Here is a 19,591-nt window from a genome sequence, read left to right as displayed (position 1 = left end):
GTTTTGAACAACTCCAAGGACTCTAAACGTAGTGTCAGCCATTCGTGAAAGTAGCAGCAAGTAGCATTCCCATAATGGTTATTTGGTTCTCAACAACGCCATTGAGTCTTACCAGGGAGCGTGGCAATTCTGCCTTTAAACCGCGATCGTTGTAACCCTTTATCTTTATAGCTGCCTTTCGAGGGAGTTTGCGAAAAGCAACAATCCTCTGTAATTTTGTTTGATTTTCCTCTTAGGCAGCATTCTTATAGTAAAATAGAGAAAATTCATAATATTTATTGCGGCCGTAGCAAGTATTTTCCTAGCCTTTGGCCAAAACAAAGCACTCACACACAGACACACAACACAGCAGGGTCCTGAGCCATCACCTCACCTCTTCTCCCAGTTGCCTGCTTGTTGTTAGGGAGAAATTCAGTGTAAACTTGGAGCCAGAGAGCCTCTACTTGGAGCAGTGTCTAGAGTTAACATCAAATTGTTCTGCTGGTGAACGTTCTTTAGCCTTGGTCTGATCGCTTATTTTCACCCGATTATACCTGAACAGATCATCCCTGTGAAATGATAGTTGATCAAAATACATCTTATCAGGGGGGCATCCATTAAAAAAGGTCACCGAACAGCGTTCAGAAAACGGAGACAGGCTGCTGAGTTTAGATAGCCAGAGAACGTTCAGAACCCGAGGAGCTGAGAGTTTCAGAGATTTGATGAATTTCTCTGGCCACAGGATGCCAGTGTTGAACCACGCTTCATTTGATAGCATTCCTGGGATGAAAAGAAAATGTGCTCTTAAGGGAATAGTCAGATGTGCAGAGAGCTTTTCTCCCCCATCTGTGATGGAGTGCTTAATTCGTCTGGATCTATTTATTTATAGAAACACAAGCTTCTCACCCAAGGAAGAGGGGACAGATACCCCACTGACATACTCAAATTCATGGGGATGCTGGAGCCGGCAAACCCCAGCCAGGGCTCCCCGCAGCCGTTTTCCTCGGCTGCCTCTCTTTATCCGTCCAACCCCATCACAGCTGGGAGTGAGTGGGTGTCTGGAAGTTGGTCCCTCTGGCTCCGGGCGAGATGTGGAGGACAGCTGTATTTAAACAAAATCTTTAGTTATAAAGAATCATACCGGGCAGCACCAGCAAAATGACTGTTGTCCGTCGTGGTGGACACGGATTTTGCAAGACCAGAATTCTAAAAGCATGTTCTGCATACGGTGTGCTGTGATCAGTTTGTTTATGATGCTTCACTAAAAGCTGCCGCATGCATTTGACAGACTCTTCACGAAGACTGCGGTGCGATGTTTTACATGAGTTAAGCTTGCCTGCGTTTCTTACCAAACCATCTTCACTGTAAGGGTAAAATGGGGCCATGCATGTGAAAAGGTTTCGAAGGCTTTTCCAAAAAAAAGAAAAGAAAAACGTAGATACTGTTGTTATGATTTCTGGGGAAGCTTGGTTTTGTGCTAATGTTTCATAAGCTTATTCCATTTTGGCTGTAGTTCCCACGCTTGTACCAGGTATGATTGGGTAAATCAGATTTTGCAAGGGCAGTAGTTGTTTCAACGGATTTCAGAAACAACTACTGAACATGGAAGACAAAGCTAAAAATATTTCAATTGCTATTTGGTCTTATAGCTTACATAGCTAAAAACACCAAATGCAGGCTCAATGGCTCAACTTTATTTAAAGAAATATTGTCAGGGGGCTGATTATCCCCAAAGCCAAAGGCCCTATATGGGTAGGGATGTAGTTGGAGACCACATGCTCTGCAGCTTTTTTGGGCAAGCAGGAAGCTTCCTCAGAGGCTTACTTGGGTCTGCTGAGTACCGCTCTGTGACCCCCATGGCTGTAGATGACCTGGTGGGAAAAGTTGGTAGGACTCCAAAAGCCACCCAGAGCCCAAATCAGTCACTCTGCTCAAACCTCCATCATGATGAAAATTATTTAAATCTCAAGATCCCAAGAGAGAGCATAAGAAAGCCACACGAGGGACTGTCAACAGGGTTGACTGAGCATGGAGGTTCTACTGGGTGTGTAGAACCAGGAGAGAGGTTCTTTGGCCCCAAAAGTGCTACTGAATAGAAGATCCAAATGGAGCTTTCAGGAAGGAGAATGTCACACGAGCGAAGCAACAGGATCTCTTAAGTTGCTCTCCCTTTGTCTGGAAACCATGCAGTGTTGTGACATGGGTCAGTAAGATGTCTAAGAAAGCCGAGGGCTGGGGGCTCCAGAATACAGAGACACACTTTTGGAAAAGGCTTTCGTTTGGGGCATGGAGGAGAAGATGCTGCATAAAAAAAAAAAAAAAGTTAAAAAAAAAATCTCAGTAGACAAATGCGTAAATAGTCACACACACGCGTGTGCATACTCACACACACTCAAGAACGGCTGTCGTCATGGAGACTAGTTTGAGTAGCGACTGCAGGACTTCTCCAGAGAGGAAGGGCTGCAGAGCATGTCACCTTAACCCCACTGCTTTGCATTTGACCACGGCAGAACTCTTGTTATTTAAAGCTATCAGTTAGTCCTAGCTCCATCTCTGCCTGCAGAAGACATCACCCTTACTATTGACTGATATCTACTTTTCCACAGTCTATTTTTCTAGGATAATTCTATCATTTCCCTTTTCCGTAAACATGAACTTCAGTTGCTCTTGAGCGCCCCCTTGTGCTCCATGTACATCTCAATGTCAAGAGTGGGCTGTGACAAAATAGAATTCGTTCGAGAAACGTTTATGTAGAGTTTACCATTTGCCAGAATGATGCTGGACCCTTTGTAATGAATGTATATTATAAAAATCAGTGTGCTGAGGAAAACAACTTTGGGGAACACTGTTAGAAAATAAAGGATGAAAAAAACATACCTTTTTTAGTGGCATTAAATATTGCTTGGAAGGGACTCTTACAGGTGACAAGTCATAAAAGAGGAGAAAGATGGCCTGTCTGGGTGAGAGATGACGTGGCTCTGAAAACCATCAAGACAATCGGCACCAGGGGCTTCAGGACCAGGAGCAGCTTGAAGAGGTTTTGTGGAGACCAATTACAGAGATAAGAGGTAGACAAGAACTAATATCTCAGGAAAGTGGAGTCACAGAGTTCTAAGACTGTCGAGATAAAATGACCGTAGAAATCACCTAGCCCAGTGACCCCTGCACTTTAGCGTCTATCAGAATCACAGGTTTATGGGCCCTACCTTCAGTTTCTGATTCAGTAGGTCTAGGATGAGGCTTCAAAAGTTGTATTTCTAATATCTCAGGTGATTCTAATGTTGCTGGTCTGGGGATTACACTTTGAGAGCCACTGATCTAGTCCAAGACCCTCATTCTTCTTTATTTATTAATTAATTTTTAAATTAAGATAAAATTGACCTATAACATTGTGTTAGTTTAAGGTGTAGGAAGTGTTGATTTTGATATATTTATATATTGCAGTAGATAAAACAGTAGCATTAGCTAGCACCTTTACAATGTCTTTATCATGGTAAACATCTTTATCGTTTGTTGTTGTTGAGAACAGTTAAGATTTAGTCTCTTAGCAACTTTTATAATACAGTATTGTTGACTATAATCTCCAGAACTTATATATTTACTAGTTGTACGTTTGTACCCTTAAACAACATCTCTTTAATTTCCCCACCCTCCAGCCCATGGTAAGCACTCTCTGCTTTCACAAGTTCAGTTTTTTTTAGATTCCACGTATAAGTGATATCATACAGTATTGTCTTTATCTGTCTGACTTATGTCACTTAGCGTGTGTCTTCCAAGTCCACCCATGTTGTTGCAAATGCAGGATTTCCTTTTTTCTCATGGCTGAATAATATTCCAGATGTGATATATATACCACATTTTCTTTATCCATTCATCTGTTGATGGACACTTAAGTTATTTCCTTATCTTGGCTACTGTGAATAATGCTGCAGTGAACATGGGTGTACAGACATCCCTTTGAGATACTGATTTGAATTCCTTTGAGTACATACCCAGGAGCGGAATTGCTGGATCATACCGTAGTTCAATTTTCAATTTTTTGAGGAACCGCCATACTGTTTTGCACACTGGCTATACTAATTTACATTCCTGTTAACAGTGTATAAGGGTTCCTTTTCCTCCACATCCTCACCATTTGTTATCTCTTGTCTGTTTGATAAAAGCCATCCTTTTGCTAAGGTGAAGGTGATATCGTGATTTTGATTTTCATTTCCATGATGAATAGTGATGTTGAACACCTTTGCATATACCTCTTGGCCATTTGTATACCTTCTTTGGAAAAATATCTATTCAGGTCCTTTGCCAATTTTTAAATTGGATTATTTTCTTTTTTGCTATTGAGTTGTGAGTTCTTTTTATAATTTGGAGAGTAGTTCCTTATCAGATGTATAGTTTGCAAATGTTTTCTCCCATTCTGTAGGTTGTCTTTTCAGTTTATTGATTGTTACCTTTGCTGTGCAGAAGCTCTTTAGTTTAATGCAATTACACTTATTTATTTTAGTTTCTGTTGCCTGTGCTTCTGGTGGCTTATCCAAGAAATCATTGCCTAGACCAATATCAAGGATCTTTTCCCCTATGTTTTCTTCTAGGAGTTTTATAGTTTCAGATCTTACATTTAAATCTTTGATCCATTTCAAGTTAATTTTTGTGATTGGCATGAGGTAGGGGTTCAGTTTCATTCTTTTGCAGATGGATATCTAGTTGTCCCAAATACCATTTATTGAAGAAACTGTCATTTCTCTATGGTGTGTTCTTGGCACCCTTGTCAAAAATTAGTTGACTGTATATGTGGGAGTTTACCTCTGTGCTCTCCATTCTGTTCCACTGATCTATGTGCCTGTTTTTATGATAATACCATACTGGTTTTTGTTTTTAAGATTTATTTATTATTTATTTATTTATTTTTGGCTGCATCGGGTCTTAGTTGCAGCACGCAGGCTCTTCACTGTTGTGCACAGGCTTCTCTCTAGTTGTGGCGTACGGGTTTTCTCTTCTCTAGTTGTGGCACGCAGACTCCAGAGCGCGTGGGCTCTGTAGTTTGCAGCACTCGGGCTCTCTCCTTGAGGTGCGCGAACTCAGTAGTTGGGGGTGCATGGGCTTAGTTGCCCCACTGCATGTGGGATCTTAGTTCCCTGACCAGGGATTTAACCCACGAACCCTGCATGGTAAGGTGGATTCTTTACCACTGGACCACTAGGGAAGTCCCCATAATGTTTTGATCGCTATAACTTTATAATATAGCTTGAAATCAGGTATTATAGTGCCTCCAGCTCTGTCCTTCTCTCTTAGGATGACCTTGTGGCTCTAAATAAATTTTAGGATAGTTTTTTTCTATTTCTGTGAAAAATGTCAGTGGAATTGTGATCGGGATTGCATTGAATCTGTAGATCACTTTGGGTCATATGAACATTTTCACAATATTACTTCTTTCAGTCTAGGAACATGGGGTATCTTTCCATTGGTTTGTGTCTTCTCCAGTTTCTTTCCTTAAAGTCTTATAGTTTTTAGTATACAGGTCTTTCACCTCCTTGGTTAAATTTATTCCTAGGTATTTTAATTTTTTTGATGCTATTGTCAATGAGATTGCTTTGTAATTTCTTTTTCAGATAATTCATTGTTAATGTATAGTAATACAACTGATTTTGTGTGTCAGTTTTGTATCCTGCAATTTTACTGAATTTATTTATTATTTTTAACAGTTTTTTAGGGGTCTTTGGGATTTTCTATATAAGATCATGTCATCTGTGAACAGAGATCATTTTACTTCTTCCTTTTTGATATGGGTACCTTTTATTTATTTTTCTGCCTAATTGCTCTGGCTTAGTACTATGTTGAATGCATCCTTGCATTCCAGAGATAAAACCCACTTGATCATGGTGAATGATCCGTTTAATGTGTTGTTGAATTTGGGTCCCTAAAATTTTGTTGAGAATTTTTGCATCTGTATTCGTCAGGGATATTGGTCAGTAATATTCTTTTCTTATAGTGTCTTTGTCTGGACTTAGTATCAGCGTAATGCTGGCCTCATAAAATGAGTTTGGAAGTGTTCCCTCTTCTTCATACTTTCATATATTTTCATGCTACTAATTAGCATATTTTTGTTTCAGCTTAAAGAACTCCATTTAGCATTTCTTGTAGGGCAGGTCTAATGATTACAAATTCCTTTAGCTTTTGTAGACCTGGGAAAGTCTTTGTCTCCTTCATTTCTATATGACAGCTTTTCTGGGTGAAGTATTCTTGGTGGTAGTTTTTTTTCTTTGAGTGTTTTGAATATATCATCCCATTCTCTCCTGGTCTGTAAGATTTCTGCTGAGACATTTGCTGATAGCCTTATCAAGATTCCCTCATATGTGATGATTCTTTTATGTCTTGCTGCTTTCAAGATTCCCTTTTCGTCTTTGATTTTTGAGAGTTTGATTATAATGTGTCTCAGTGAAGACCTCTTTGGGTTGAATCTGTTTGGGGATCTTTGAGCTTCTTGTAACTTGATGGCTGTATCTCTCCCCAGATTTGAAAGTTTTCAGCCATTATATTTTTAAATAAGTTTTATGTATCTTTCTCCTTCTGGGACTCCCATAATATGGATAATTTTTCTTTTGATCATGTTCCACAGTTCATGCAGCCTTTCTTCTTTTTTATTCTAGTTTCTTTATTCTCCTCTGAGTGGATAATATCAAGAGTTCTGTCTTGAAGCTCCAAGATTCTTTCTTTTGCCTGATTTAGCCTACTTGTCAAAGCTATTACATTTTTCATTTCATTCATTGTATTCTTCTCCAAAATTTCTGATTTTTTTTTAATGAGTTCTATTTCTTTTTTGAATTTCTCATTTTGTTCATATACTATTCCAGAGTTCATTGATCTGTCTGTGTTCTCTCACATATCACTCAGCTTCCTTCAAATCATTATTTTGAATTCTTTTTCAGATCAGTCACAGATGTTCATTTCCTTAGGGGCAGTTAATGGAGTAGTATTGCATTCCTTTGGTGGTGTCATGTTTCCTTGCTTTTTCATGTTTCTGATGGATTTGTGTTGATATCTGTGCATTTGAGGATGAAGTCACCTCTTCCGGTCTTTTCAGACTGGCTTCAGTAGGGAAAGACTTTCCCCTGGAGGTGGCTGTTAGAGCTCCTGCTGACCGAGATGCAGTGTCTTTGGTTCCCGAGAAGGCACAGTGATGTAGTCTCCATGCCACTCCACTGGCTGAGGCTGAAATTGGCCAGACTGTGGGGTTCTTATATGGCTAAGGCTGCAGAGGACCTATAGGTGGCAGGTAGGGCTATTGGTATCTTCAGAGGCTAAGGCTGCTGACATCTTCCTGCTCTCCTCTACTTTTTTGCTCTTGGGAGAAGCCTCTAGTTGAGGAGACCCCTCTTGGTGCCTGGTCTGATGTGCTGACACTCAGGAGTTCTCAGAGCAGTATTGGAACTGAGGTCCGGGGACCAGGCACACATGGAACTACCACAGTGCCGGGGTCCTGGAGCAGAGGCACACGTGCTGTGGCTGTGACACAGGTGTCTAGGGCATGGACATGTGCAGATATCCTGTGGAACTGGTACTTGGGTCTCAAGGGCTCACTACTGTGACTTGTGCTGGTGAGAGGGAATACGGCAGTGACGAGGGCCCTGGGGTGACAAGGTGCAGTGGTGGCTTGGGCAGAAAAGGCAGAGTGCAGTAGTAGCACAGCCTGGGAATGGTAGGTCAAAGACTGACCTCTGCCCCCAGCCCTCCCCCCGCCCGCTGGGAGCGCTCACAGGATAGCAATAATACAACTCCGGTAGTTGTTTCTTAAAGCTGTGTGTTGGGACTCAGGGAACTGGGTACAGGGTAGTGGCAGCAAGGCCCTGGCAATGACAGTTCAGAGCCGCAACCTGGGATGGGGGGTGAAGTTCAGGGCAGTGGTAGCCTGGTCCCAGCCTCCATGGGTCAGAGTCCTGACCTGAAATCTGAGGGGCGGGGCTCAGGGCAGTGGTAGCACCCCTGGCAAAGATGGTTCAAGAGCCTCAATCTGGGATAGAGGCAGAGCTCAGGGTAGAGTCAGCAGCAATGAAGGGTCTCAGCCTTGACCAGACCTGCCATGGGGGTGGGACTCAGGATAGTGGCATTGCCCTTAGCAATGATGAGTCAGAGCCAGAACCTGGAACCTGGGAGGCAGTAAGAACTCATCTCAGCAATGACAGTTCAGAGTCTTGACCTGGGATGGGGCAGGGGGGTGAGGCCCAGGAAAACAGCCAATTCGGGCAGCCAAAGCATGACTTGGGACCCAGGAGGCACGGCTCAGGTCAGGGCGATTGCCTTGGTAATGGTGGAGCAAGGCCCCAACCTGGGGCTGGGGTGGGCAAAGAGCAATGGCCGCTCTGGTGTCCTATATGGAGATGTGCTGTGGTACCCAATGTGTGAGAGTGGGGCACAGCGACAGCTGGGACCCCTGAGGGCAGGTCTCACCTCAGCAACGTCTCCAGCCTCTGGGAGTAGATCCAGAAGAGGGGGCACTACAGGCTGTTCCATCAGCCAGGGTCAGCATCATTGAAGACCGAGAGACTCTTGCACCAAAAGCTGCAGACATCCACAGTGGCGAGGCTTGCTGTGGCCCTTCTGCTCTCCTTCTCCCCACGTGGTGACCTTCCTGAGACGATTCCTCCTGGTGCCCAGCAGCTCCCGACTGGGGGATGGGGTGATGGGGGCAAAATGCTTCCTTTGCTTTTGTATGTGGCCATCCTTGATGTTTGAGCTCTGCCAGCTTTTTTGCTGCTGCTTCTTCGTTGTCTAGAGCTTTCCCTGAGCTGTTTTCTTCCATTTGTAACTGTTTATTGTTCTTGGTTTTCTTTTTTGTTTGCTTGTTTTGGGGGGGGTGGGGGACCTCCCGGCCCTCCGTCTTGCTGACGTCACTCCCAAGTCCCCCATTCTATAGAGGAGGCAGATGAGGCCCTAGGAGATAAAATGTTTTGCTCAATAATACACTACAAGTTTGAGACTGGAAATTATATTCTGATTCTTCTGATTTTGCTGAGGAGTTGGATGTACTCTCATAGGTGGGAAAACAACAAACCAATTTTAAACTCAATATGAAGTGTATTTTTGAACATTTATTTATATCTTGGTCCTATTGTCTCAAAATATTTTCAGCCTCCTGGTTCAGGAATAAAAGTCCTTATTTGAACGCAAAATATTAATGTATTATTTTTTTTTAATAAATTTTATTTATTTATTTATTTTTATTTTTGGCTGCATCGGGTCTTCGTTGTTGTGCGCAGGCTTTCTCTAGTTGTGGTGAGCAGGGGCTACTCTTCGTTGCGGTGCACGGGCTTCTCATTGCTGTGGCTTCTCTTGTTGCAGAGCACAGGCTCTAGGCACACAGGCTTTAGTAGTTGCAGTATGTGGGCTCAGTAGTTGTGGCTTGTGGGCTCTAGAGGGCACGCTCAGTAGTTGTGGTGCACAGGCTTAGTTGCTTCACAGCATGTGGGATCTTCCCAGACCAGGGCTCGAACCCGTGTCCCCTGCATTGGCAGGCGGATTCTTAACCACTGCGCCACCAGGGAAGCCCCGGTATTAATGTATTCTTGCTGAGAAGCCATCATGGGAAGTTACAGAGGTGACTAATAAATTAATTGAGCATGATAGGATTCTAATGAAATAAATAATTCTTGAAAGTGCTCTATGAGATAGGCGGTTGTGAGTTTTCAATATTCAATCCCAAATAATTTGCATTTTGCTGTTTTTATGCATTTCTGATTTCTGTGCATTTTAAATTTCTCTTCTTTATTTCTTTGTAGACATTACAACCAGAACATTACAAATAATACTGGAAGTTGTACCAGAAGAAGATTGTCATAAATTATAAATTAATGCATTTGAAGTCTTGGCAATCTATCCTTGGCTTTGTTTCTGCCCAAAGGGCTGAAACAAAAAATGGATCTTCACTCCTTTTATAAAAATCCAGAGGATTGCAACTTTGGAGATGGACTAAAGGAATCGGTTATTTCTGTTTAGTCTTCCAGTGTATTCAAACTGGTTTCTAAGAAATTTAGTTATTACTCCATGTAGTTGTAGAACGCTGATATGCAATTATACCGTAAGTTCACATGATCATTGAGTCCCTGATACCTACCTGTTGAGGTTAGGGAAAAAGACTACAGAACGGCAATTACTTTAGTGGTCTTTCTCTATAACATATCTTATGGCTAAGAACCTTCAGACTGAAAACTGAGATGTTTTCTTTAATATGGGTTTTTGTAAAAACAATTTTTATATACTATAGATAACTGTACTGTGAAAATTGTTTTCTACTCTTCTGGGGAAAAAAAAAGGTGTATGTCGTCATTATGGACAGAGGAAAGAAAGAAATTTATTTTACATTGGCATTGCATTGCTTCCCACAGATATCAACTTAGATATCATTCATGTTTTAATGGATTATACCCAGAGCATTTTGAAAAAGAAAAAAAAATTAGGGGTATGCCTAATTTTGATGAATACATTAAAGAAGAGTTTCTAGGGGCTATTGTTTATGAGGCAAATCCAGGAATTATGTTTAAGTAAAAAAAATGCTTGAGAATTTATTATGTTAGGATTTTTTTCACTCATTATCAGGAAGCTCCGTAGTTACGTGCCATTTGTTTTCATGGCAGCCTAATTGATCAGGAAAGGGTGTAACGCCTTTCTTAGAGCAAAGCAATAGTCAGTTTGGTATTAAATCCTCTTAAGCATGATCATGTGTTTCACTAATAATTTACTCTTTGATAAATACATCTAAATATGTGCATTTTTAAATCTTCAAGTTACAATATCAACAGAAGACGGAAATCACCAAGAAAGAAAATGCCCAAAATATTATGCCCAACTCTATAGTTCTACATACATTGTTAGTGTTTCTGAACATTTTTAAAAAATCTCATAGCTGTTTTTACATGGTGATGAATTTTGACAGTTTTACGTTTTCTTTATACATTTTATATTGTTAAAATATCTCTTTGGACAAAACTGTCCAGATCAATTAGGAAAAGACATATATTTACATAAAAATTAAGGAAGAAATGTCACTGCTAAATAAGATTTACAACTCATGTTTCTAAGAATGTTTCCATTTCTCTCTCTAGGCTTTATCAGTAATTTCCTGACAAAGTAAAAGAAATAACTGATAACAAATTCACTGAAAGAAACTGTACATGAAATGTATATATTCAGACAGGTATTACTATGCTGGGTTTAGAAAATACTGTGGAATTTTCAAAGAATAATATAATGATGAAATTTGTTAACCATTATTTACTTAAGTCTCAGAGTAAATAGTCATGGCCAGAATTTTTTCATTCTGTAATTTTTGTCCATTTGAAAAGAAGAATTTTTGGAAGAATTACACTGATTAAAATCATTAAGAGCAGAAATACAGAGTTCATAGACAGTTGATCAAAGTAGAAATGATGATAATTTAAGGCAATTTCAATTAATTAATTTTCAATTCGTTAATTTCAATTTCAAAATTTAATTCAGTTAATTAAATTTCAGTTAATTAAATTTCAATTTAATATATATCTGAGATTGAAATTTTTTGAGCCAAACGTAGTGTTTGGGTCTTTAAGTGAATTTATAAAAATTCCTTCCTTTTTCTCTTACCATGGATTTTCAGAATTTGATCTGTAGTCTGTACATCTTATATCCATTTGTCTACATCTGTCCCCACTAAATTGTTGCTATAGGTGAAAACAGATTTCCTTTATACTCTTTTTTACAGTCTAGGCCCATGTAATCTAAACCAGCAAACTCTCCTGGAATTGTTTTTTTCCCCTAATGAAAAAAAAAAATGGTAAAGTCTCATGGAGAAGTTTGTATAGTTACTGATTATTCATGAGGTTAATGTGCTTATATCAAAAGTGGAAGATAGGTCTCCTCATTTTAGTTATTTTAGTTTTGGTTCTAATTTCTCTTTAAATATGTCATTATACAAGCTAACTAGATTACATATTCATTATTATTTTCATCATTTTAAAAAATGATTTTTGCATTGTTAAATTTCTAATGCCATTGTAATACCATTTTAACCAGATGGAAAGTCAGTCAGTAATTTTTTTTTTTTAAAGCGATGATGATTAAGTTGTATTTCTACTTATCCTTAGGATACATCATGACAAGATACAGGGCTTCTGTAATCATCCATTCAATAGTCATAACATTTATTTGGAATGATATTATGTCAAGCAGATTCTAGTTTGAAAACTCTCCTAAACACTTTTATATGTGTATATATTTTTATGCTAAGTAATTTTTTCTCATATATTTAGGAAAATTTTTTCTCATATATATTTTTCTCATATATCGAACTATTAGATGTGATACATTTGTACCAGTGTGCATATTCAAATGTTTAAATACATTTTATCAGTTTATTATAACACAAAAAGGTAAAAGTAGCCAATATAGTTTGCGATGGCTAATATACTATTTTCAAATGTTCTGCTCTTTTGGTACATAGATTTTCAAGTATTTAAATATGAATTTAGTAGATCTAGTAAAGACGTCCAAAGCTAAAACAATTTGCTAGGAGAAATGGAATGATTCTCCTTACACAATTATGAATATTTCAGTAAACGTTTTTGACCCCTTTTAAAAAATATTAGACTAGTTTTCTGAGATTTTTCTAAGATTGAATGAAGAAAACTGACTATTATAACTGGTGTCTTGGTCAGCTAGGTGTAGACCCTCTTCTTATCTTTCTTTAGGAGATTAAAGATTTGCCCTAGAAAAGATGGCTGACTCCAGTGCCAAACATAAACGTTAGATGTCTGTACGCACACATTTGCGTACGTGCTTATACCGTATCTCCCCTGCCTCTGCTGGCACAAAATTAGGACAGATTATTAAATTACACTTCCAATTCATGGCAGTTTCTCTAACACTAAGATATGCAAGTTGAAACAAGTTTCTACATTGTTTCATGTGTCTGGTACAGTTGTTTCCCCAATTGCTGTTTGATATATCAACAGATGGTTAACATGAGTATAATTACATAACTCAATAGAATTCTATGTTGAACTGAATCAGTCTTCAGGAAACTTATTATCTCTATTTGAGATGAATGTAATGCTAACTGAGAAAGGGAGCATCTTTGACCTATAGCTGATTTCTTATAATTGAGGAGTGGGTTATGAAAAGATAGAAAACTAAAGGTCAGAGTAGCAGGAAATGAAAGGTAGTATGTGATTGGAGGGAACGATATTTTGATCTAACTTACTATGCAATATAATCAGAGAAATATTAAAAATTAACTGTCTGCTGTACACAGGGACTTCGGTTATGCCCTTGTGAATCCCCTAAAAGCTAATGAAATGTAAGCTTCAGTGCCCCTTACTTAGACATGCCCTTTCCTAGGTCCTGTACCTAATTTTGCATTAGGAATTTTGTATTATGTTTCTTGAAGAAGGTTAGCAAAATTATATATACTTCTGGCCCTAAAAAAATCTGCATCTGTCCCTGTGAGAAAGGTCAAAGTACTCCCATTACTTTATCTATTAGAAATAGGCATGGGGTATTTGTAGGATATATTTTTAATTAATAAAGTTGTGAGTTAATTGAAATATCTCTATATAACTAAGTGGCTTTCTCATAGTACATATTATATGTGATATATAAGGAGAGAGTTTCACTTTGGACATATTTTATGTGTCAATTCTGAATGATAGAAAAACAATGAATGGGATTTTAATTGTAGCTCCTTTTCTTAGTTTGGAAAGAAATATATAGAGATTTGAAATTTGAATGCAGAGAAGTCAAGAAATTTGATTTTAGTTAAATAAAACCTTGTTTCATTTCACCCTACGTGATATGCTGTATGTTGGTGCTGATAATGTTTACAGAGCTACATTTACTTTCGTAACCATTCAGTCAGGAATTAAAGCATGGCATTGTGTGACTGACAAGAAGATCATGGTGGATATAAATTAGAGTAGATAAGAGTCATCTTGGCAGCTTCTGTTTACATTATTTATATATAGGTAAAAGAATTATTACCTATAAATGTATTTTAGGTTAATTTTCCCATAAACAGTATTTTTAATTTATCTCAATATATATAATACCTGAAAGTGTAACCTCTAGGTATTATTAGTACTGTACTTAAAAAGATATTTTAGTAGCCAATTTTGGGAGATAATCCTTCTTTTTGTCGCATTTTCAAATTAGTTGGAGTCTCAAAATAAATGCTTGGTCTATTTTTAGGTCTGATACAAATTCACAGAGGTGTACGTCATGGTCTCAGAGAAAGTTCACCGGTTTTCCGTATGTTGTGAGATAATTGCCCTTCCCTACGATCGCGTCAGGATAATAACTTGATCTTTTTGAACCAGTCCTCTGTCTCCTTTGAGTTAATCAAATGGTTCCCTTTATGTTTTATTTTTTTGACATGATATTTTCAAGATAGGAGTGAGTCTTAATTTTATACAATTACTTGATATTCTTAGCCTGAAACTACCACTTCGGTTATGCCCTTGTGCGTCCCTGCTCCCTTCTCTCTGTTACCGTTGGCTTTAAAATATCAGTGGAGGATGGTTACGATCTCCAAATAGTTATGTTACATGTGTGTATTTTGGCTACTTGGATCAAGGGTACATTTGTAGTATCAATAAGTGCCTTAACAGTTTTATAGATAATCTCTCAAGAAACTGTGGAGCATTAGGTATCTAGGAGCCAAACAGATGGATGCACTGTTTTGAAAGTGAGCATACTTTTTTCCCCTCAACATATACACTACTGATTTTATTTTTAAAAGTATGACTTTCAAATGAATTAATTTCTTGGTTGAAAGACTTGCCTCCTGAATCCTTATTACCTCTTGTTGAAGCCTCTAAAGGCCATGTTGAAAACTGGAGAGGAAAAAAAAAAAAAAAAAAAAAAAAAAGACATGCACAGTTAATTTCTTTTGCAGCAGTGACTGTATTTTGAGTACTTTGTGCAACAGGGTATTTTGTACAGCATCTTGTGGGAAAACAGATTAGGCCTTTGGATGTTACAGCTGTATAACTGGTTGGGTTGTGATGGGCCTGACTGAAATGAGGATTGTGAAGTTAGAGCCCGCTTATTCCTACTGATTAACATTCTCCTGCGCATGCTCTGAAGCACATTCGTAGCGCACCAGGAGGCGATGCAATGCGGTTCCCTGGTCCGAGGTTTGAGCTGTCTTATTTTAAAGCATGTCTGAATTATTGTTTTCCCTAGCATTTCTCCTTCATTCCAAACTTTCACTTACTGACTAATGGAATATAAATTAAAAATACTTTGGAGAAGTAGAACACAGATTGTTTCAAATGAGTGTATGCTTATAACAGAATAGAAATGATCTACGTTAAACTACTGTGTATGCTAATTACTTCAGACACTACCACATAGCACTTTTAAATTGCTCTGGAAGCAAAAACAGTATATATAACTATGGTTAGCACACAAACCACAAGACCCCTGCAAAGATTTTAACTAGTCTGGGATTCTTTTTTTTTTTTTTTTTTTTCTTTTTTTTAAGTCTGGGATTATTTTGATCCTCTTTTTGGAGAAATTTTTTACTTTATGGTTTTTCCTTGTGAATGTTGTTACTACTGCTTTAAATCTAGAACTTAACTATTGACACTTATTATCTTGAAAACAGGGTTCATCTTTTGACGGTATCCATCTGTGTTCAGAGAGTGGCATATCACCTTACTCTTGCTTACTGTGGACACAGACATTTGCCCCAAATTTCTGTCTTTTTGTAGATGGACTGCAGCACAATAGTAATGAATTTTCAGTGGTACCTTTCAGCATTTGGGAAACTTTGCGAACATAAGCATCAGATGTGTTGTAAAAAAAACAAACAAAAATTGCTTATTACCATGTAATGCAGTGTCTTCTCTTTACGCCAAACTGGTGAATAAACATGTATTGATAGAATTCTTTCACTGATGCTAAATGTTGACTACCTGCAGTTTTATAATAAGTGCAAGTCACAAAGAGGCAAGACAAATGGCCTCTTGTACTGAATGCTTCGAGAACTTAATTTGTCCTAATTTTCTGACAAAGATCTGACTCTGGGTTTCAAAGAGCTTGGTTTTTACTTATCATAGAGCAGATTAGATGGTAGTGATGTACTCGTAGAGATGGTTTTTAGTTATTGACTCAGAATTCATCTCATGATGAATCTTTCATGTTGTTTTATTGTCTGTATATCTGTATTGACTTTATTAACATGGGTTTAGTGAGCTTTGTGTTAAAATTTGACCTGGTAGCAATAATTTCTTTTTCAACTATCAAGGGGCAGAAAAATCCATATGTATTGTAATGTTCATTAACATATTACTAGGTACTATATATGAATGTATTTCAATGCTTTTCATAGTCTATGGTAAGCATCAATAATATGCGCCAACGCAATCAATTTAGCCCAGTGGGAAAGTAGTCCGGTTATTCTGAAGGGCTGTGCTGGCAGCTGTCTCTTTGATCTGTGCTTAGATTGTAATTTATAGACCAGGTATATCCATTAACTTGGATCTGGAATGGGTTCATCATGACCTTGGACCATTCATTGTGAGTAGGGCGAGGTGCGTTTGGGCTGGTGCTCTAAAATACAGGAACAAGAAGTTCAGCTGAGGGAGAGCGAGGCTCGACATCCTACATGGTCCTCATCTGTGGTGGGGTTTCTTCATCTCAGCATTGTGATAATGACACTCAGTAAATGGGATTGTGCTATTTTATACAAATTTTGCACCATATCTTATATTGATAAATTCTTAAAGAGCAAAATTTCTTTTCTGTATCTGCATTCCAACCATATTAGAAGTACTAAGATATTTAACTATGAAAATATAAATGGTGCAAAGGGACTTTCATCTGTGGATTGTGCTGTTTCTTAGGGTTCTGTGACACTGATGCTTATATCAGCATGTGATATGTGAAATAAAATGGATTTTTCTACAGCTTAATGATTTCCCTCCGGGGAGAGTTCTGGTACAGCGATCACACTGCCAGATGGTGTTTACAGGCTATTTGTGTAAGTGGTAGGATACTATGAAATAAGTGTGATTTCATCGGATGGAAACTCTTGATGCATGTGTTTTTGTATGGAATAGGTTTTGGTGCAATATGATGTCACTCAATGTTGCATTGAATTTAATTTCAATTGTATTTATGTATATGTATACCTGTCATGCTTCTAGTTGCTTCAACCTTTGTATATATATTTTTGTACATATTTTTAGTAGAAAACATTTGAAATGGAAGTTAAATAAACATTTGATAGTTTACCTAGTAAAAATCATGCTGTGTTTTTTGTTGTTTTTTGTTTGTTTTGTGGGGTTTTTTTAGCAGTGTCCGTTCCATTAAATTGAAGGCTTTGGTTTTAATGATTGGATTTATCTGTCACTCATTATGTGAATTTATTGGAGTATCCCACTTCACAACAATTTCCTATACTAAAAACTGAAAGTGGTGGCGGATTCAGCAAACACTGTAGACATTCTTCTTCCTCATGGCCTACATCCATCTGTCCTCTGCTCTGAAATATCTAGCAACTTCTCTTTTCTCTTTTCACGTGTCCTAATTCGGTCTTCTTATTTCCCGCCTCTTAACAAAAGTCTCATTTCTTGTCTCTCTATAATTCAGCTTTCACATGTTTCCCCAGAATGTTCTTTCTGAAACACACATATGGTAAAAACCCTCTATGGGGACTTCCCTGATGGCGCAGTGGTTAAGAATCTGCCTGCCAATGCAGGAGACACGGGTTCGAGCCCTGGTCCGGGAAGATCCCACATGCCACAGAGCAACTAAGCCCGTGCGTCACAACTACTGAGCCTGTGCTCTAGAGCCCGCGAGCCACAACTACTGAGCCCACGCACCTAGAGCCCGTGCTCCACAACAAGAGAAGCCACCGCAATGAGAAGCCCGCGCACCGCAAAGAAGAGCAGCCCCCGCTCTCCACAACTAAAGAAAACCCGCACAGCAACGAAGACCCAACGCAGCCAAAAATAAGTAAGTAAAATAAATAAATAAAATAAATTTATTAAAAAAAAGATTTGTGCATGTTTAAAAAAACCCTCTATGATTTCATATCTAGTAATTATTAATATTTTTTTCTGGGTGGGTAAAATCCATACTTCTGTATAGCATACTGGGCTTTCCATAATCTGCCATGTTTCTTTCTCCAGGTACAAGTGACCACTTCCATGTTCTCTGCCACAACATTAAATGTCTTTTTAGTAGTCTAACAAAGAAAATATGCCATCACTTCACTTGACATACTGCGGATTCCTACAGGAATTATATTTTCTTCTACCATTCCTATCTCCTATACCCAGCATAGCATACTTCTACTCAACATTCAAGTTTGAGATTCAAAAGTCACTTTTTCCAAAAACTTTCCCCAAGCTGGTTCAGGACCTGAGCCCTGACCATCTTCATCTTCTGGGATCCACTTCTTTTGTAGAACTCACCGTACACCATTGTAATCGAGATGCTCGATTCCTTTCTCTGCCTGCATTTGCAAATTTTAGTTGTCTTTTACTGACTAAAGCGTAATAGGTGCTCAGTGGTTTAGGTTCATACATTCACTAAATGAACAGATGACTTTTATTCATTAGGTTTCATGATAAACTTTTTTTCTAAGTAGTTTACAGTACCTTTAAATTTAAGCAACCCGTTAGCTTCTGTGAAATTCTGTGAAATGTCTTACTTTCAGAATATAAGAAAACTGGAGAGTTTCAGACTCTCTTCTCTCCTGTTTGTTCTCTGTTTCTCCCACTCCTACATCCCCAGTTCATGTTGGTAGGTGGGTCTTGAATAGAGGAAATGAGCAAATGACCTACTATGATCTCTTCCCATGAAAATGCATTCGGGCTCCTATGTTATTGATAAGGTATCTTTTTTCATAATACTAACTTGAAAACAAATAATGGTCTGAAATGGAGAGCAGAAGAAAATCTATATTTCTGATGACCAAACTTCTCTTTGAAGTAGACACAGGAGATTAAGTAGCGCTTTTTCCTGATGACATATTTTGGGAGAACAATAAAAAAGGAAACGTAACTTTTGCACCTGTTAAATTTAAACGCTTTCGAAAAGAAATACAAACCATGTGTTATGTAGATATACTTATTTTAAAATTAATGAATATGAATGGAAATGTAACAAAAATGTGTAGGAAAAATTAGATAATATGTATGGCTAATAATTTTTTTAAACTTTCATTAGGCTCTTAAACATGCTGGTTTAGGTTCACAATGACTTTTGCAGCTGAACTACATCTAATAATTTTCTACTGGAATTTTTAGGCTGTGTCTAATTTATAAAAATTTGAGATGATAATGTATCCTGGGATGGGTGGGCAGGTCATGGATAACTGTACTGTTACTTTTGCCTCCACATGCCCTAAAAATTATATGTGCAGACTTTCTAGGAATCTGACTTAGAAGGTCAGGTCTTCTTGGCGATTTTGCTGTTTTTATAGTATTAAGCCTAAGAACACCTGGTCACCAGCAGACATTGACTAAAAACTATGCTCTTAAAATGTTTCGTGTTTGAAAGAATTTAGAAATAAAAATATAATTAGGATTCAGTACCCTTTAAGTTTTTAGCTTTGAAGATTTATTAATCTCTGAAAAAA

The 19,591-nt window shown here is 38.1% G+C and overlaps 1 protein-coding gene across 1 annotated transcript in view; it reads left to right on the top strand.

Moving 5' to 3' along the window:
- SLC7A11 (solute carrier family 7 member 11) overlaps positions 1-12,631 on the top strand; it is an 87,962-nt gene extending 75,331 nt beyond the window's left edge. Inside the window, exon 12 of the mRNA XM_007172361.2 lies at positions 9,750-12,631. Within this exon, the coding sequence (XP_007172423.1) occupies positions 9,750-9,817 (68 nt within the window). The 3' untranslated portion in view covers positions 9,818-12,631. The remainder of the gene's footprint in view (positions 1-9,749) is intronic.
- Positions 12,632-19,591: the final 6,960 nt, after the last annotated feature.

Source organism: Balaenoptera acutorostrata, chromosome 5 (genome assembly GCF_949987535.1).
Source record: "Balaenoptera acutorostrata chromosome 5, mBalAcu1.1, whole genome shotgun sequence".
Taxonomy (NCBI): Eukaryota; Metazoa; Chordata; class Mammalia; order Artiodactyla; family Balaenopteridae; genus Balaenoptera; species Balaenoptera acutorostrata.
Note: the sequence above shows the minus strand (reverse complement) of the source record. Positions and strands in the feature narration are given on the sequence as shown.